Here is an 18,031-nt window from a genome sequence, read left to right as displayed (position 1 = left end):
TGAGAACCAGTTGTTGTTTACTAACCGATTCATCATGTCATCTACGGCAAGCAGTCTGCTTACGCCTAGAAAGTCTGTATCTTCACAAGTGCAGAATTTGCGGCAGTAAGTTTACGTCAGGGCGCGAAAAACACAGCTTGTTTGGGACCAAGCAGGAATTCCACATCACCAATTGCAACTAGATGACTACAAAACGCAAAGAAAAGACAGGATTTTGCCTTACCTCTGAACTACTGTGTGAGCTTTGTCCATTACCACAGCCACGAACCGCTCTCTCGACTCATTTGCTTGTAAGGCGCATCGCCACTTGCGTGAGCCGTGGCTGACAAGCACTTTGTGGCTTCCATAGACAGGGGAATTTCCCTACCTTCATAGCAGTGTCTGACGAATCCGACTCACCAGCAAAGGCAGTTGTAAATCTTTTGCGCTTAAAATAGCGACCTGATCTCTCATCAGCGACTTCAATGGAGTCACCACTAGCATCACAGGATCCGCGGGATATTGCCGGAAGCCATTGGCTGCAATGCTAGTCGGGCACAAACGTGTGGGAGAAGATGAAAAATTAGCAACTTTCCAAAGCCCGTAGGAAAGCACGCAAAGATGTCCCATGTACGGACAAGGAGGCAAAGAGATAGCATCTGCAGTGGCTTCAAATTCTGCACGCCGAACAGAGTCAAAACGCTGGACATGGCAGTTGCAATGACTTCATTGTCAGGCATTGCTCGGAAGTCATCCATAACTACCAGACAACAAGGACGTTCATACACTCACACACTAACACCTTAGCAAGCTGTAATTGCGATCACTTACCTCATAACCTCTTGCACCTGCATACGCAATGGCGTGTCCTGCTGTGTTGCTATTAGCATTCTTATCACCGATTGGCCGCCTTTCTGAAGGCGTGGGTTTTGATTGGCGAGGTTGCAATTGAGCGAACAAGAACCCTCCTTCCAAACTAGGTTTGATCGGTGTAGTCCCCAGACCGCTTTTTTCTCCCCACCCTCTCACGTGCAAACGCGGTCTGGTTCCAAGGCTTGGGCGTGATACACAATCTGCTGGGTCACACATTAGATAGATATAACTAATTGATTTTGTGACTAGGTACTATTTAGTCACGTGGGGTGCCAAGACTATGATGTGGGGTGACACTTAGTGAAGTAAGTGTGTGAAAATAGGCACAGTGAGTCCAGACTCACAGGAGGCTGAAATTGTCATACAGGAACCGGACACTGCCAGGCTCACGTGAGTCTGGGGACGAGGCTATACATCACCAACATGCAGTCAAATATTCTCTGACACTGTGCATGTAGCAACGTGTTAATTTCCTATCGCACATGCTCTCTATGTGGCAGTGCACGTGCCTTGCAATTGGGTGTGAAGATGAGAATATTGACGTGCATGTCAATCACTATAGAGCTTCACAGCCCGGTTTCTTTCAGAATCTGTGCCACCTTGTCATCGATGTCTTTGCTAGCTATTTCAGAGCGCTACTAGTGTAACTGAAAGGGAGTGCTGAACCCTAGGCAACGAGAAATTGACTCTTCCAGTTCCAGGTACTTTGGTTGTACAGTAGAATTAGCAATGTGCTTCCAAACGCACTGCAAAGCAGGAAACTTACTTAGGCGTGTGTTCCTAGAACACCCAATGATTGATTTAGCCTCAACAGCGAGGCACAGGTGTACCTAGGGTTATCATAGTCAAACAGTTGCTGCACATGTACTTTGTACCTACTTGAAAGCATGCACAAATTAATTAGCACCACCTGCACGTCATTAGACACAAGAATGCCAAAACGTGTTTATACAGATGGCTGAGTCACACTAAACACTTGTTTATACAGGTGGCTAAGAAAAGACAGGCAGTCTTATCATCAAATGGTAAATCACTTGGGCGCTCTGTCGCAGGCTACGCTCTCTTCTCTATGACCTTGAAGGTACACTCAAAGTTATGATAGTAATCAAAATTGGAACGTCCTGCATGACAAGCTCCAACAACCATATACACTCAAACCTCCCTTATCCGGGCAATGTGGGACCGGGGAGTGCCCGTATTTCAGAATGTCCGGATAAAAGAAAGAGGTAACGCGCGTTAGCTTTGGAGTCCCAGACCACCTTAATGTACATGTCCAATGTACTCTAATTCTGTCATGTACTAAGTGTCATTACGATAGGAAGATGCGTGTACACTCTTGTACTCCTCTTTCTACACTCTTATACACGTCCGTCACAGTAGACTTTGGAATTCCGAAGATTTCCGAGGCGAGTCTTTGTGACTGACCTTTGCTGATTTCATCAATGACCTTGAGCTTTGTTTCAAGACTGATGCAGGCGCGCTTTCTTTTCTTCGAAGTCATACTCCCACGCACTGGCACGTGAATGCGACTGGACATACGGGAGTTTGTTGTTTACGCGGTGTGTAACCTCGGAGCCCCAAGACATATATGCGCAGGGTTTCCGAGGGTGCAAAGGTGCCCAGATCTCGGAGGTCCGGATAAGGGAGGTTTGAGTGTATATACATTCCAAAGCTGCTTACATGGACGTTTCCGTTGAGTCGGTATTTTCCTCGAGTTAAGTCATTTTCATCGAGTCGGTCGAGCGCTACTTCTGGTGAGACGACTACTATAACCCTCGTTACGCCTAGGATTAATAAATGTATTTTTAATCAAGTCAAATGATGTTTTTTATTCCTCCAGTCAGAGTGAAACCTATTCGTGTGGGTGACGAGAAACGTAGAAATATAACGGTGTGGCCTTAGCCCTGAGGCATATAGATCAACACCTCAGGAATGGATACAGTCCCGCCGATCTGCTCGTGAACAGGCGACTACGTTCAAAAGTACCAATCATCAGGGACTTACTTAATTACACCACATGTTCCAGATTCGAAGATTGTGAAGAAAGTGGAGAAGCGAGGAAAGAACAAAATGAAAGTTGATCACCATTGTTGCCATGGTGCAAGAGAGCTACCACCTAGAGATTTAGGTGCACAAGTATGGGTACCTGACCAAACGGTGTATGGCAGGATGCTTGAGCAACCTGACTCAATTTCTTGTTGCTACATTGTTGAAACATCGACGAAGACTATCAAAAGGAATAGATGGCAACCGAATCCCATTCCAGAAGCAGCGACTAGAGAGTTGACTCAAGAAAAGCCCTTCATACCAACCCAGCAATCTAGCCCATCAGAGAACCACCCAGAAGAATCTTTTTCTAGTGCATCCAGTTCTGGCTCAAGTACTGTTGAGAGACCAACTGTTGTGTGGCATTCTAAACTAAACCATCTGATAGACTAGACTTGTAGGAAAGGGAGATGTGGCATGATGTCACGTTTAGATATTAACCGTTGTTGGCTGCGGCCATGTGTTATGTTCTGACTCTAGTGTTGCATTCTAGCTGTTACATTATAGCTAAATATACATCTACTCCATTACCAGATCAAATTCGTTCGTAGTCACTTCAAGTTCGCTTAATGTCAATTCGAATTCATCTTTGTTGGTTCAAATCCGTAAGTTGTCAGTTCAAATTCATTCAGTCATTTAAAATTTGTCATGAGTCATTTCAAATTTGTTGTGTCATGCAAATTATTGTGTAGATTCGTGTCATTGTACTGCTTCTGCATAGTTTGGTTAGTATTTTCAATTTGGATGTGCGAATTGAGCGAACTCCTGACGTAGTTTAGTATGGTGCATTTCTTTTGCCTTTTCTGCTCTTCTGGAAGAGTCCAGAAGAATCACGAGACCTCTTCTGGGAGTTTGTTTTGCGCTTCCCCCTTCTGATGAAGTGTTAGAAGAGGCAGAAGAGAAGAGGTCTCGTGAATTGTGAGACATGCGCATTATAAACCTGCGTAACGATGGAAGGCAGCAAGCCGTCTTGCTTTCTTTGCTTTGGAAACCAAGTGGTCTTCCACCATAGCAATATCGAATTATTACATCTACGGCTGTTGCTAATGCGTGTTTGCCAAGAACCCCCTTGAGGCACCAGAAACAAAGGCAACAGTTGCAGAGATCGCCTCTTCCAAGTAGAATTTGATTTCTTTTTGTGAAAGGCTTATCTAGACAATTAGTTTTACAACTAAAATATGCCGTAAACTAGTAATGTGCATGCTCAGCTCTTCTGAATCCTCTGCTGGTTGTTTCTTTGGTTTGGCTCATCTGATCAACTGTGCACAATCGACCTCTTCTGCCAGAAGAGGCAATAGAAATGCATGCATGTCGCACATAAATGCCAAATTACGACAGAAATTGCTAAAGAAGCAGTTGAATCAGCTTTAGATCTACTGCTGGTTGTCCGTTGTTTTAGTCGAAGGCATTGGCCAACCTTTATGTAATACTAGATCCATGCCCCATCCTTCGTATGGACAAGAGATACTGTAGTAGGGCTCTGACGGAAGACGCTGTCTGAGTGTGTGACACGTCACGTGCACACTTTGTTGCGAAGTCTCGATGTGCCGAATGAATTCGAATTTTGCTTTTCACACTTGTTTCGATAGAAATCGATGCACTCCCTGTGTAGCGCGTACTGCAGAAAACGTGTAGGTTGGATTCGGTGCAAATGCAATCAGAATTTGGAGAGAAACGCAAATGATTTAGAGAGTTAAGTTCCATCGGCAAGAAATATTTGATTGCTCGAAGCTTTGCGAAGGACGACGACACACACTCTACACAGGACCGGTGTGAGTGTGTGTTGGAAGGAACTGGAATGTGTAGCGTTTGCGTCATCAAGAAATTTTACACCGGGATTGGCTCCTCAACAGGGGACCCGGTGCATATTTTTTATTTTTTACACAAATCTTTTCCTTTGCGTGCCGAGTGTGCGTGCCGATTTTGGTTACAAATGGACAAGAGGTGGTTGCGTATCGCGAATACACACACACACACACACACACACACACACACACACACACACACACACACACACACACACACAATTTGAGCTTTATATATATACTAGATGAACAGATGTGATCTCCCTCTTGGAAATTGGCATGAGATGACTTAATTAACTTGGTGTTGTGCTTCATCACGTTTACTGTCATGCTAGAACATCATTTGTGTGATGCAGTGTATTTGCTCAGTTTACAGAAGAGAGTGTATCTATGTTTGGTTTCTATCTATTGTGGTGAATCAGTAAATTGCATTTGTGTGCAATTGACATATAGTTGTGTGCAATTGACATACATGCGTCAGTAGCGAATTTGAAATGATTGTGAATGAATTTGAATTGACAGTTGATCAATTTGAAATGACTGTGAATATATTTGAAGTGGCAAGTGACCAATTTGAAATGTCTGTGAATGAATTTTATTTGACACAGTTTGAACTTGAACTGACAACTTATGAATTTGAACTGACAAAGTAGGAATTTAAATTGACATAACGTGAATTTGAAGTGACTATGAACGAATTTGATATGGAAATGGTGTAGTTAGTGCTAATCACATTAAACAGTTTAGGCTAATATTACAAGTCGTTTAGTGGAATTTTGTTTAGATGTGCAACTATGTAGTGTGGTTGCTGACCTCTGGTCATCATTGTGGGTGTTACCAAGACATAATTGGAAGCAATTGATGAAATTGCATCACTGGACATCGAGGATTCTTTGGCATCTGCCTTAGCCTCGCATAGCCAGACCCCTTTTCGCCGCATCATACTTTCGGGTGAAAATGAATCTGATGAATAACCTTTGATGTCACCGTGTGCCGTGTAGCCAGAAATCGGCTATCTAAAGACTGGATTTGGTTCTTAAACGATTCACTAAAGACAGGATTGGTATGCACACAGTGCAATCCTATCTTAACTAGCTTTTCTTGTTTCTTAGAGAACAACAACTCAAAGACTAGAGCTAGAGTCGTTGCTGTTGTGAAATCTGCTTGGTTACAGCAGCACTTAAGCGTGGCCGCGGGAACATTGATGTCAACATGGTCGATGTCGCACGTAGCGTTGTGCGGTCGTGTCACAACGGAGACTGAATGCGAACGTACTCGATGCCGTTTGCTGTTTGACGTCTAAAGCGACCGCAAACAGTCCGGAGTGAGCGATATCTAGAAGTGCTTGGAGCTGACGTCATCGAACAGATGAGTCGTCTTTCTGTGTTTTGGTAATCGCCTCGTGTTTTGTGCATTGCTTTACATTGAGTACGTTTGCATCCATTCAGTACATTCGCATTCAGTCTCTGTCATGACACGAACGCACAATGCTACATACGACGTTGATCAGGATGGATTGCGTAGCTAGGAGATGGAAGCCTGTCGACGTCAACGTTTAATTGCTGCTGTAGACATGCAGATTCACAAACAGCAGTGACTCTAGCTGTAGTCTTTGAGTTGTTCTCTATGAAACAAGAGAAGCTACTTGAGATAGGATTGCGCTGAGTGCATACCAATCTGGTCTTTAGTGAGACATTTAAGAAACCAAATCCGATCTTTAGATAGCCGATTTCTGGCTGCGTGGCACACAGCGACATCAAAGGCTGTTTACCAGACCCATTTTCGCCCAGAAGTATAATGCGGCGGAAAGGGTTTGGTTACGCTAGACTATATCTGCCTATGTAGATGTGTGGGCTCTGCAGACTGCATGCAGCACTATGACATTGGATGAAACTGATCCTCCTTCAATGCATGAGAAACAATTATAACAACAATGCTGACTTTAACAATGAATTTCTTTGCTGCGCAGGAGATATACAGATATAATTCTTACCATCAATTAACAAGATGGTGTAAACTGGCTGTTATGCCTCCTGTCAGCAGTTAGGCCTTGTCCACACTGGCAACTGGATCGCGATTTAATGGTGATAAATCCTATTCACATTGGGAGGTGGTTTCAGATTGCGATCGGTTGAATCTAATTAGAAATAGTGGGTGTTACCTCCATATACGCTACGCATATAGTCGGAACATCTAACACTCCTCACTTGTCTTTTTGTTCTCGCTCACCTTACATCGCTGTATCAACGCTTTCCACAAGCAAAGAAGCCACAAGTACACATTGGTCATCAGTCATGTGATACCGAAAATGAGGCAGAGGTAGCATTTTCAAAGAGCAGTGTGGACCTTTGCTATCCTGATCGAATCGCGATCCATTTTGTGGACAGGGCTTTAGAAGATCCTGTACCACCATAGAAATTGCTCAGTGGCTCATAGTTTTAGCCAATTTAATTCATCACTCTATGTACACTTTTTCAAAGTCTAAATACAACCTACTCTCTTTCTTTCAATGCCAATCTCTTCTTTCTTGGTCTTTCCAACTGCTCAGCCCTTGCACTGTCTCAATCAGTATGCAAAGGCATTCGGTGTCAATTTTGGTGCCCAGTATCCTAAACTAAATTGCTCACACAATCCTGGCAAATCTCAAAGTAGTCTGCTTTGAAATAATGACTACACAAGGCGGAGTAATTTCTTTTGCCTTCCCAACGATCTTGTTTGTTTGACTTTTTCCTCCCATTTCGTCTTTGTTTTGGTCTTTGAAAACCGAAAGAGTCTCACACTTTCTTTGTCCGTATTATAGCACTCAGCTGCCACACATCATCTAACCATTCTAATCGTAGCACACGCTCAAGTCTTGTGCATTACCTATCTCACGTTGCGTTAACGCGACATTCATCCTCACATTTACATCATAAGTACACGACCTGAATCTGCTGTTCGAAACCAGATGCGATCAACAGGAAGCACACTACAGTGCAACTTTCTTATATTAACCTTGGTTTTAAAAATCTAAAATTATTTGTACGGGTACGTACATGTTTAGAACTACCATGTACTTGTGTTTTAGTACGAAAGTGCATGTTACATAGCATATTGCCTGCACAGGTTCTACTTTGACAAAGCTGGCACTCTTGGCAATCGTTTGCCCCTGGAAAATTGGGTCACATTAGGAAGCAGATTAACCAAGAAAGCAATTGTCAGTTTGCATCATCTGTCATGTGGAAAGTCAGACAACTTTTGCACAGCAAACAAATGCACACTTGCTACATGTAGGGTGATGCAGTGCAATGTACCACTTGCCAGGTAGGACTGACGTGTCGCCAGATGCTTTGATGAATACTGTTTAGGGAAAAGACACGTTTGTGACAACCGTAGGCAGGTATGCGATGGTATCTTGGTATAACAGAAGAAAGTCCCAGCTAGTGTTGAAAAAGAATAATTGATGCAACATTTTTTGCTTTAAAGGAGAACTCTCACGAAATACTAAAACTTGGTGAAATAAAGATACAAGGCCTGGTATCTTCCTGCAGGAATCCTACGGTCCAGACAGCCACAGAAGCAGAGAATCAGCAACGAGTTGTTCAGATGATTCCCTGTATGTACACAAAGTCTTACTCTCTCTCGAGGTAACTACTTTAGGTTTAGCCATACCAAGTGCTCCTAACGCACCCAAAATTCAGCGAGACGTGATCTATAAACTAATCTAAGAAGGGTCTCCTTCTGAGGTTGTATTGCCACAGTCGATACTGCGTGATAACTTGGGGTCCCAGTTTGGTTTAGTCAATAAATCACAACTTGACACCATATGTCTCACAATCCTTACCTTGAAATGTGCACAGATATCGATCTTCCATGCTAACCAACAATCAGAGTTACGCTCATGCCACATACGGGTACTAAACATGCCTACGCAGGTAATTTCAATGCTTTATTTCTTCGTTACGGTAAACTTCTGCAGTAAACGGTTGCAAAGGGTTGTATCATGAAGTGACAGCTTTCATCTGAGAGAGAGTTGTTTTTGGTGAGAATCCCCTTTAAAATCGAGCAAATCTGATGTAGAAGTTGTAGTTAGTGTTGATGTCTGAAAAAGTCTGATCTGTAAATTGAATGGCTAGTCAAACCTGTTTGTCATTGGACATATTTATGACTTTCAATCAGAAGAATCTTGAACTTTGCACCAATTCATGACTTATAGTTCAGAAAACTTTTTCTAGCTTCCACTTGTCAATTCCAATTTGATTGCTATGTGTGGTTTGCACTTGTAGAATGTGTGAAGGTGAAAAGAGGCGTCTTGTCATTCCTTCAGAACTTGGTAGGTTTGGTAATGAGCGTCTCTAATTAGCATGCCATTAGTTTTGTATGTATTTTTAGGTTATGGCGACAGAGGTGCTCCACCAAAGATACCAGGTTGAGTAATTGAAAGAGATCTTTATTATGCCATTAATTGTTTGATGTGTTCTATAGGTGGTTCAACTTTGATCTTTGAAGTTGAGCTGTTGCATATTGATCGGAAGACTGAGCTCTAGGTGGTTTTTGCGAGCAAAATGTGCATTTTAATGTATTGAGTAATAAATGAGGAACAGGAATAAATGTGTGCTAATAATCTGGCAGCTGGTGCAGGGACTGCGAGTTTTTACTACAATGGGAGGGTTTTTTGTCAGCAACTTGATGTGCATGGTCACTCTAGTCTGCTACTGAAAATGCAAAGCTTGACTGGTTCTGACATATTTTGTGCAGTCTAATATGACCCATTGATTCTCATCAGATACGTATTGAAGTGAAACATTGCTATGAGTCTTGTTATGAATGATTCTTAGCAATCAACTCCCATACAGACTATAAATGATTTTATATTCAGTTCAAGCCGTGTGCATGCATGCATGTATGGACAACAGGAATAGCGTTTGGTGACAAGGCAGTTTGTCACTGTACACCATAATGCTGTTTTCGATTCCGTTTGATAATAACAGATGGTATTATTTAAGTTAACAGGTAAGTGTTATTCTGGTCTGGATGCAGATGATGTGCTGCTCTACGTCTTCCTTCAGTATGGAATGCTTGATGTATTGGGTCCAAGACAATGCAATGTAGCCGAATCTGCTGCAACAAATTCGTGCACCTTGTGTATGGGAACTACATTTTTATTGCCTGCCAATATTTCCTCTAAATTAACTGATATTTATTTAAAACTAGCTACATTGCCTGGCTTCGCCCGGGTGCATTTTAATTGTGAGGAATTACCATGAAAGTATCTTGTCTAGAATTTTAGTACGTTACAGTGAGATGTTCTGAGTAATTAGCAGCGAGTATTCCATCATTTACATGCAGTTTGATTTGTATGCCGCTCGATCCTTAGCTTTGGATAGTGACAGCTGGCTCAAGTTGACGTCAATTTAATTCTAATCGGCGAGCGAGTAGCTTCGTCATCTTTTCCTGTCGCAGTGATAACTTTCGTCGCTTTGCCTTTGACGAAATAACATAAATGTGCGACGACGTAACAATGCTAAAGGAGAAGCGGAGAAGTGCAGCGGTTTGCGAGCGCATACGGAACAAACTTCTTGTGTCGTCACTATTTTCAGAAAAATACGCCAGCACAAAGCAAGTATAGGGCACCGGCCATCGCGAGGAGCACCAGTTGCTTTACGAAAGAAAAGATCATGTGCTAGAGCAGGAGCGGAAAAGAACAGCGGTTTGTGAACAATTAGGAAACAAAAATTCAAAATGGCTGCACCCATGGACCACTTTCCTTTCTAAATATATATAGATATGATTTAACTATGATCTGAACCTACAATTCAGTACATATAGTTACTATATTATAGTTTGGGACTGTGCAATCTTCGGTTTACTCTTTGCGTATTTGGACAGACTGTGCAAGACTGACTAATAGACAAAATTAGGGACAGGGATGTGACTGGAATAGTTCCACACCTTCATGGCACTAATGTGGCAGGAAGAAGAAACAGTTATGTAGTCAGATATCTACATTGAACTTACATTTATCTCATTTAATATAATATGAAACGTTTGCATAGTAACATAGGTATATTGAATATCTAGACAGAATAATTTGGTTACTCTGTTATTACTTCAGGCTGGTTCCTTGTGTAGCTAGCTAATTAATGTCATCACATCAGATCGATATGTTCATATGCTCACAGTGGACAACAGACGTCGACATCGCCACAGTATAATTCACTTCATATTGGAGTTGGTTGGAGTATGGCTAGCCGATTGGTGAGACGCATTTCATCAACATAGCTAGAGATGGAAGCGCTCCGTTTAATAAATTAATGAACAATGTGATCATGAAACATCAACTATCGTTTCTAGTGCTGCTTACTTTGTCATTGCGCTATTTGTATGCGGAAATCGACGCTGCTTGAGGTCTGTTCTAATTGGTGGATCCGTTCCACCCAACCCCCATCGTGGAGGTTTTTTAGGCAAAGACCAGCCTCTCGACGGAAGCATTTCTCGAAGCGTTGACCACTCCTCAGACCGGGTAGAAGGGGACGATGTGTAGCCTCCCGGCCTCTCCTCCGGCGCACGAGAGAATGATCGCAAGGGAGCTTCGACCTCTGCGACCCAATGACTGGGTGGTACCGGTGCGTGGACATTGGCTAGGCCTGCTAATTTGAAGCGAGGCACAGGAGCTGTGTGGCGTAGATCTGTTGGGTTGTAGCGGCGTGAAACCCAACATATATCTACGTTTCCCACGTTAGCCGTGCAAATATAGCGACTGAATCTGGCGAAAGGACGTCGACCAGCAGGTTTTGTAGCCATTCTCGTTTCTATAGCGACGTTGTAGTGCGCAAGCGCTGGGATGGTTCTAGCACGTTTGTTTGTTCCACTACTGTCGTTTTGTGTATTTGATATCGGAAACTCTCAGTTGCCATCCAAACGGACGTATCATCCGGTTAGCGAAGACGTTCCACGCGTATTATGTCAAACTTGTCAGAAAGGAGTCCGGGCCGCTTACAAGCTCGTGTCCAGTTTACGAAGTAGTACTAGCAAGAAAGTAAGCAACAATACCATGCAATACTGTGTGACAGTTGTACCCGCCTGATGCTCAAAATGTATTCTCTCTCCCAGTTTGTATGACCCAGATAACGAAATTTATAGTAAGGGCAGCACACCCCATGTGAACCTGCATCACTGCTAATGATTATCTACACCTTGACTAGAGATTGTAGTATGGTAGATGTATGGCTGTCTTAGTCTATCTGGTTGTCAGTGGTTGCTCCAGCAGGCCTGTAGGCTGTGGGGGCAGACCTCTCAACTTTTATATTATTTGCGCCAAATCGTGAGACTGTCTTTTGTAGACGACCACCCGTACTAAACCTGTCCAAAGTGGGCGCGGTTGACTAGCAGATTTTAGGGCTCTTTGATTTTCACGTGAAATAGCCAGAAACAGCTTACATGTTAGCCTTGTACTTGGGCCCTCTTGCGCTCCCGGAGCTGGTACCTCCATATCTGGGTAATATATGCACGCATGTCGAACCGATGTTGTTTAGAATCTCGAGCTGATAGTGTCGCTCGCAATGACAGCGAACAGCTTCTGTGTTCAGGTGATGTTATTTGTCCGCTTGTTTGACTTATACCCTGTTTACACTGTACTCGTAAGCAGGCCAGCCCGTGCTGACTCGGGTCATCTTGGTTTTGTAATCGTCGTGTAAATGCGGGCTGAGCTGTGCTGAGCTGTGCTAGCTCGGCTCATATTTCTAGCCGGGTTAGCGCATGCCAGCCCAGACTGGCTTGGGTCAAATACATTGTGTAAACGCATAGCGTGCTGGAAAATGGGCCGCGCATGCTCATTTGGTAGTCTCACGTAGCCAGACCCTTTTCCGACACGTCATACTTCTGCACGAAAATGGCACAAATAGCGTGGAGCGAGACAGAGACTCTGTTAGGGAGAGACCACGATGAACAAGAAGTTTAGCGTTTGAACTCTGTTGCTGCATGTGTGCAACAGTCGTCTGGTGATAGACCTACAACGTCTTGTATATGTCCTATGCATTCTTGATATGACTGTTGTAAAGCCATAGAGAAAAAACTCAAGCAGCTTGGCTTCTCTCCGTTGCAAACGTGAGCTAACGCGAGCTATGTCAAGCTCAAGTAACTAACGCACATTAGTGACACGCATTGGCTTCCTTTTACGGAGTGTGTTGTGTAAACGCAGGCTGGAATACTGGGCTGGCACAAGCTGGCTCTGCTCGGCTTGGCTCGGCTCGGCTTGGCTCACTATGCGTGCTCGTGTAATCGGGGTATAAGATACCAGTCCCGGCTGTCATGTGCCTGCACCCTCAATTTTCTGCTACAGCTCGAATGCACCGAGCACAGCGCTGGCAGAGCTGTCATGGAAGGCCGTCTGTCGTACAGATAAAATAAGCTGCAACTTCCATTGCAGTACTCGCTAAGCAGACACTGTAAACAGCCTGACTGCAGTACGACTAGACATCAATCACGCGAGGAATGACTCGCCACAAAACAAGGTCTAAAGTTGTCTAGATGGATTACTTGACCTTGGTCTAGATCTATGGCTTTATCCAGGTGTTTCACTGTCCGTTCAACGGTTGCAAGCGACATTATCGGCTTGAGATTCTAGACAACGTCGGTTCCGCATGCATGCATACATTACGCCGATTTTGAGGTACAGTAGGACACCACTTATCCGACGGGCATGGGACCAAAAGGACGTCGGATAACTGAAAACGTCGGATAACTGACACATTTTGAAAAACAACTGCAGAATACTTAAAGAAGCTCAACATCTAATTGTACATGTAACAACTAATACAGTACAACTTCTTTGACTAGGGAGAACACTAATGGGAACTGTCAAGACTTAAAGTAACCACTAATCTTAGTCTGGATCAATGCTTTTGCTCTTCTTGCTGTAGTTTGCATCAGCAGCCCATTCAGTGGGACCATTGTGCTTACTGAAACTTCAGGTTGTTCTTCCAGGTACTGAAGAATCGTTTCTAGAGCTTCACATTTAATTTGACAACACGTGGATCACGGATACAGTACTGTACGCACAGGAATCGTATATCCTAGCGTACTCACAGCCTTGCAGTTCAGACAAGCCATGCACCGTCGGTTAATCCGTGCTGTCGGATAATTGAGTGTTGGATAAGTGGTGTCCTACTGTAATTAATGTGTGCATGTGAAGACAACATCTACACTGGGTCCTCTTCTTCGGGCGCGCAAGAGGGCATGGGTACGAGGCTACTTGCATGTTAGCCTGCTTTACGGTTTTGGTGCACTTAGTCTTTGAACTTTCAAACATATGTAAATGGCATACGCAAGCGTAGATACCCCGGATACCCCAGATACTAGCTACTGAAAGTTGAGCCGTAGTTAGAATCTAGTTAAAAGAATCTGATATGTTTGGGACTAACTAATGGGTGGCCACATAGCGACTGTCGGAGTGTCTCACAGTAGGCTCGTTGTGAGAAAGGACTGGCAATCGTGAGAAATCGTGAGATCATGAGACATATCCATAAATTGCGAGTCTCACAATGAATTCGTGAGAGTTGAGAGGCTTGTGGGGGTTCAGGGGGTTTGAACTAACCCCCCCCCCCCCCCCCGCACACTGAGAAGGGTTTGCTTCTTCAATGAACATAGTTCTACTCAGGAATCGCGCCTGCATCCCATGCGTATAGAATTAGATTCTCTAAATATTATACCCTCATCTTACATGTTCTACTTAACTAGCACTATTATAAATTCACTAATGTTCGGAGTATATGTTTCAATTGGATTACCGCCAGGACATTGGATTTCAATAGCGTAATTTCGTTGCTGTACATACACTCTTGTATGTTAGTCTCGTGCAGCCAGCTCCTCCCCCTTTTTGACTTCTGTTGGCCACTACTTGTATGTCATACCAGTATTATGAACTGTGGTCAATAAGGCGATGATGTCCACAACGACTTAACGGTACAGATCTGGGGCATAATATACATCGACATACATACATATATACATACAAAATGTACATACATACATACATTTTTTATTATTATTAAAAGTTGGTACAACTTCTAAATCCCTAGCAATCTAAATTCTTTACACTAAAGCTAGGTTTACAAGAAAATGTTCATCAAAGAAGAAGGTTTACAAAAGGTCATGTAGTTTTAAACTTCTGTCTATGCTTCTACCGAAAGGCTTCCAAAAAGATTTGAAAGATACGTCCAACTTTCTTACACACCAAACAGTTTGTATATGTCTACGTAAATGCCATTTAAAGCTGTTCATTATGCCGACGGGAGGAACAGTTTTTCTTTTCGTCCAATAGGCTGTCATAAGAATGATGAATAATGTTCTTAGATTACCAGTTTTGTTTATCAGCTCCAAAGGGTGGAGGGCCGTAGGTGGATTTAAGGATAGACTGCTCAACAAGAGACAAGCTTTCCGTAAGAGTCCTTTCCATATCGGACAAGTATTGAATGCATGTTCAATGGTGTCGTCTGGCTTGTGGCACGCTGGACACTGACGAGTTGTGGCAAGTTTATCCGTATAGAGGACCGTGTTAGTTGGCAGAACCCGGTGCAGAAATTTCCATGCTATGTCCCATTGTAAAAGCGTCATGTTTTGAGGAAAATTCCGTAGTGAGAGCCATTGTTTGTCCGTAATTGGTCCATATGAGGCCTCCCATTTTTCCTGGCACGGTGGATGGTGTATGTGTTTAGATAAGAGACATCGGTACAGTAAACGTGTATTCGCATCTGACAGTAGCAGTGGTTTATCGGCTGTGCTGAAGAAACAGAGACGTGCCTGCCAATGTGGCATTCTATGTTCAGAAGAGGGATTTTGATGGGGGAGGCTAGCCCAAGATTGCGGAATGGCATGTTAAACTTGAGGGTAAAATTTTGCCGCAACCGTTCTGGCATCTGGAGGTTGTTTGGTCCATATATCTTTAACGTTGAAGAAGCGACATCTAGCTATTGAAGGCTGAAGTATGGGGCGTTGGACTGGTTTTTTGTAAGGTGGTTTCCCCACAGAGGTTCTTCAGCAGCATCTTCATAATACGTGGGAGGGGCAAGGTCCTGTCCTTCGTCAAGTTTTCTCCAGGACATGTAAAGTTGGCGATAAAAGGATGAAAGCTTGGTGTAGTTGTGATGGTTGGGCATCCAGCCTGAGGTGGCAACAACTGCATAGCCCATGTTGTATTGCCCACTGAGATGAGATAGTTGCTGTCGAGCGTGGTCTTTCCAAGCTGCTTGATTCTTTCTATCAAACAAGCGTCGAATCGTTTGGAGGCGTATTGCCATTAGTCTAGAAAGGAGATGAGGCATGCCTAGTCCTCCATCTCTATTTCGTCAAATACACACCGATCATTTTATTAGTGGTGGCATTCTAATCCAAAGAAAATCCCAGATAATGTCTTGGAATTGCTGCAATGTTTGATGAGGCATAGTATATGTGTGTGTCATGTAGTACATTTTACTTAAAGCGTACGTTGACAGGACGTGTGCTCGACCTAGGTATGACGGATCTCGACTTTTCCAAATGTCCAATGTCTTTTTCAGTTTCTCTAAGACCATTGACCAGTTTTGTTTCATAGATTCATAATACGAAGGACTGGACGTTAGGCCAAGAATCTTGATCGCTGTGGTAGTCCATTTTATTTGCAGTGGGCTTTCTTGACGTTTCCACTTTCCAAGCCATAAGCCAACTGACTTTCTCGGTTGAGGTGCGCTCCACTGGCAGAGTTATAAACCGTTAGTTCGTCATTTAAGGCCTGAAAGCTTGTCTCTGTTGTTAGAAAAACAGTCATGTCATCTGCATAACTGGATACTTTAATACTATCTCTGAGAGGGTCGTCAACAGTTGGCACTCCTTGTATTATAGGATTTTGTCTTATTGCTGACGCTAAAGGCTTGAAATTGAGAACATATAAAAGAGGTGACAGTGGACATCCTTGTCTGATGACGTGACTTCCGATGTTAGAATACACTGTTTTAACCCATTTTTGGAAAGAAGGACCAAAACCAAAAGCACCGAGTACTCTAGACAGATGTGTCCAGTTAACCTTGTCAAAAGCTTTTGTTTAATCTAGAGATGACTGCCAACTCTTTCTCTGTACCAGAGCACCAGTGAAGTACGTCTCGGATTGTTGCGCAATTGTCTTGTATGGCTCGATGGGGAATACTACAACTCTGGTCTGGGTGATTGATTGATCCGATTACTTTCTATAGACGATTTGTTAGAGCTTTTGTGATTATTTTGTAGCTGGTATTCAGAAGGCTGATGGGACGCCAGTTCTTGAGATCGTTTCGATTCCCTTTCTTATATATGATATGAATGATTCCGGTTCTCTGGCTATACGAAAGAGAGGTCTTTTCTTCGACTGTGTTAACCATTTGCACAAAATCATCTCTAAGCAGTGACCAGAAAGCTCTATAAAATTCTGTCGTACGGTCATCCATGCCAGGAGACTTGCCTGCGTGTAGTGTTTTGAGAGACTCTGTACACTCTTCCAGTGTTAACGGACCTTCACATGTAAACTGTCTGTGCATGTTAATTGTTTGTTGAGATGAGACAGAGCTTGCAAACTAGTTTTGTCGTTTATTGGTTGCTCTCAGTAGAAGTTGGTATAAAACGTTTGACAGGCGTTTGTGTCTGTGGCTCTCTCTTGCCTTGATAGTTTAGTTCAGTGATAGTCTCGAACTTTCTTGATGTTTTCTTTTGCGGTGAAAAACTTACCCGAAGTTTCTCCACTCTCTATCCATTGTGCTCGGCAACAAACCTGTTTACCTTGAATATATTCTTGCTCGTATTCTTGTAAACGTTTCTGAAAGAATTCTGCTCTTGAGACTGCTGTGATTTCGCCGTTTTGAATTGCAGACTGTGCTTTTTGTAGTGATTGTTCAAGTCTGGTCCTAGTTTTATTTCATTTTCTTTGGCGTTGAATTCCATATCGTATTGACAAAGATTTGATATGAGCCTTTCCGGTGTCCCACCATTCAAGGAGCGACAGAAACTGTGGTTTCTGATATTGCCAGTGTAGCCAAAAGCGGTGATTTTCCGTCGGTAACAAGCCTCAGACAAAAGACTCTTGTTAAGTTTCCAATATCCCCGTCCTCTAGTACATGTTGATGAAGCTAGAAGTTTGAGAAGTACACACGAGTGGTCACTGAACGCTGTGGGAAGAACAGAAATCTCATGTACTTTGCTTTCCAACACACATGAGGTTAGGAACATATCTAGTCAGCAGGCTACTGGTGGATTTGATCGACTCCATGTATAACCCGGAACATCTGGATGGCATTTTTGGTATATATCAGTCAAGTTGAGGGTTGAGAAGAGCGTGTGAAGTGCAG

At 43.2% G+C, this 18,031-nt stretch overlaps 2 protein-coding genes across 4 annotated transcripts; one reads left to right on the top strand and one right to left on the bottom strand.

The window, feature by feature from the left end:
* Nucleotides 1-10,727: 10,727 nt before the first annotated feature.
* On the bottom strand, nucleotides 10,728-11,507 carry LOC134180169 (uncharacterized). Its single transcript, XM_062647263.1, has 2 exons — nucleotides 11,047-11,507; nucleotides 10,728-10,964 (listed from the first exon to the last, which is right to left on the bottom strand). The coding sequence occupies exons 1-2, from the start codon at nucleotides 11,484-11,486 to the stop codon at nucleotides 10,904-10,906; spliced, it is 501 nt and encodes a 166-aa protein (XP_062503247.1). The 5' UTR covers nucleotides 11,487-11,507; the 3' UTR covers nucleotides 10,728-10,903.
* Nucleotides 11,508-11,526: 19 nt separating this feature from the next.
* LOC134180170 (uncharacterized) lies at nucleotides 11,527-17,317 on the top strand. Of its 3 annotated transcripts, none has more exons than XM_062647264.1 (3): nucleotides 11,527-11,721; nucleotides 16,798-16,870; nucleotides 16,941-17,317. In XM_062647264.1, exons 1-3 carry the CDS (start codon nucleotides 11,527-11,529, stop codon nucleotides 17,096-17,098), a joined length of 426 nt encoding a protein of 141 aa, XP_062503248.1. In that variant the 3' UTR covers nucleotides 17,099-17,317. The 3 variants fall into 3 exon arrangements, 1 of the variants encoding a protein (XP_062503248.1); XR_009969945.1 differs by having other exon boundaries at nucleotides 11,589-11,721; nucleotides 16,768-16,870; XR_009969944.1 differs by having other exon boundaries at nucleotides 11,589-11,721; nucleotides 16,768-17,317.
* The last annotated feature ends 714 nt before the right edge of the window (nucleotides 17,318-18,031 follow it).

Source organism: Corticium candelabrum, chromosome 5 (assembly GCF_963422355.1).
Source record: "Corticium candelabrum chromosome 5, ooCorCand1.1, whole genome shotgun sequence".
NCBI lineage: Eukaryota > Metazoa > Porifera > Homoscleromorpha > Homosclerophorida > Plakinidae > Corticium > Corticium candelabrum.
The sequence above is the reverse complement of the archived record's forward strand: the minus strand, read 5'-3'. Positions and strand labels throughout refer to the sequence as shown.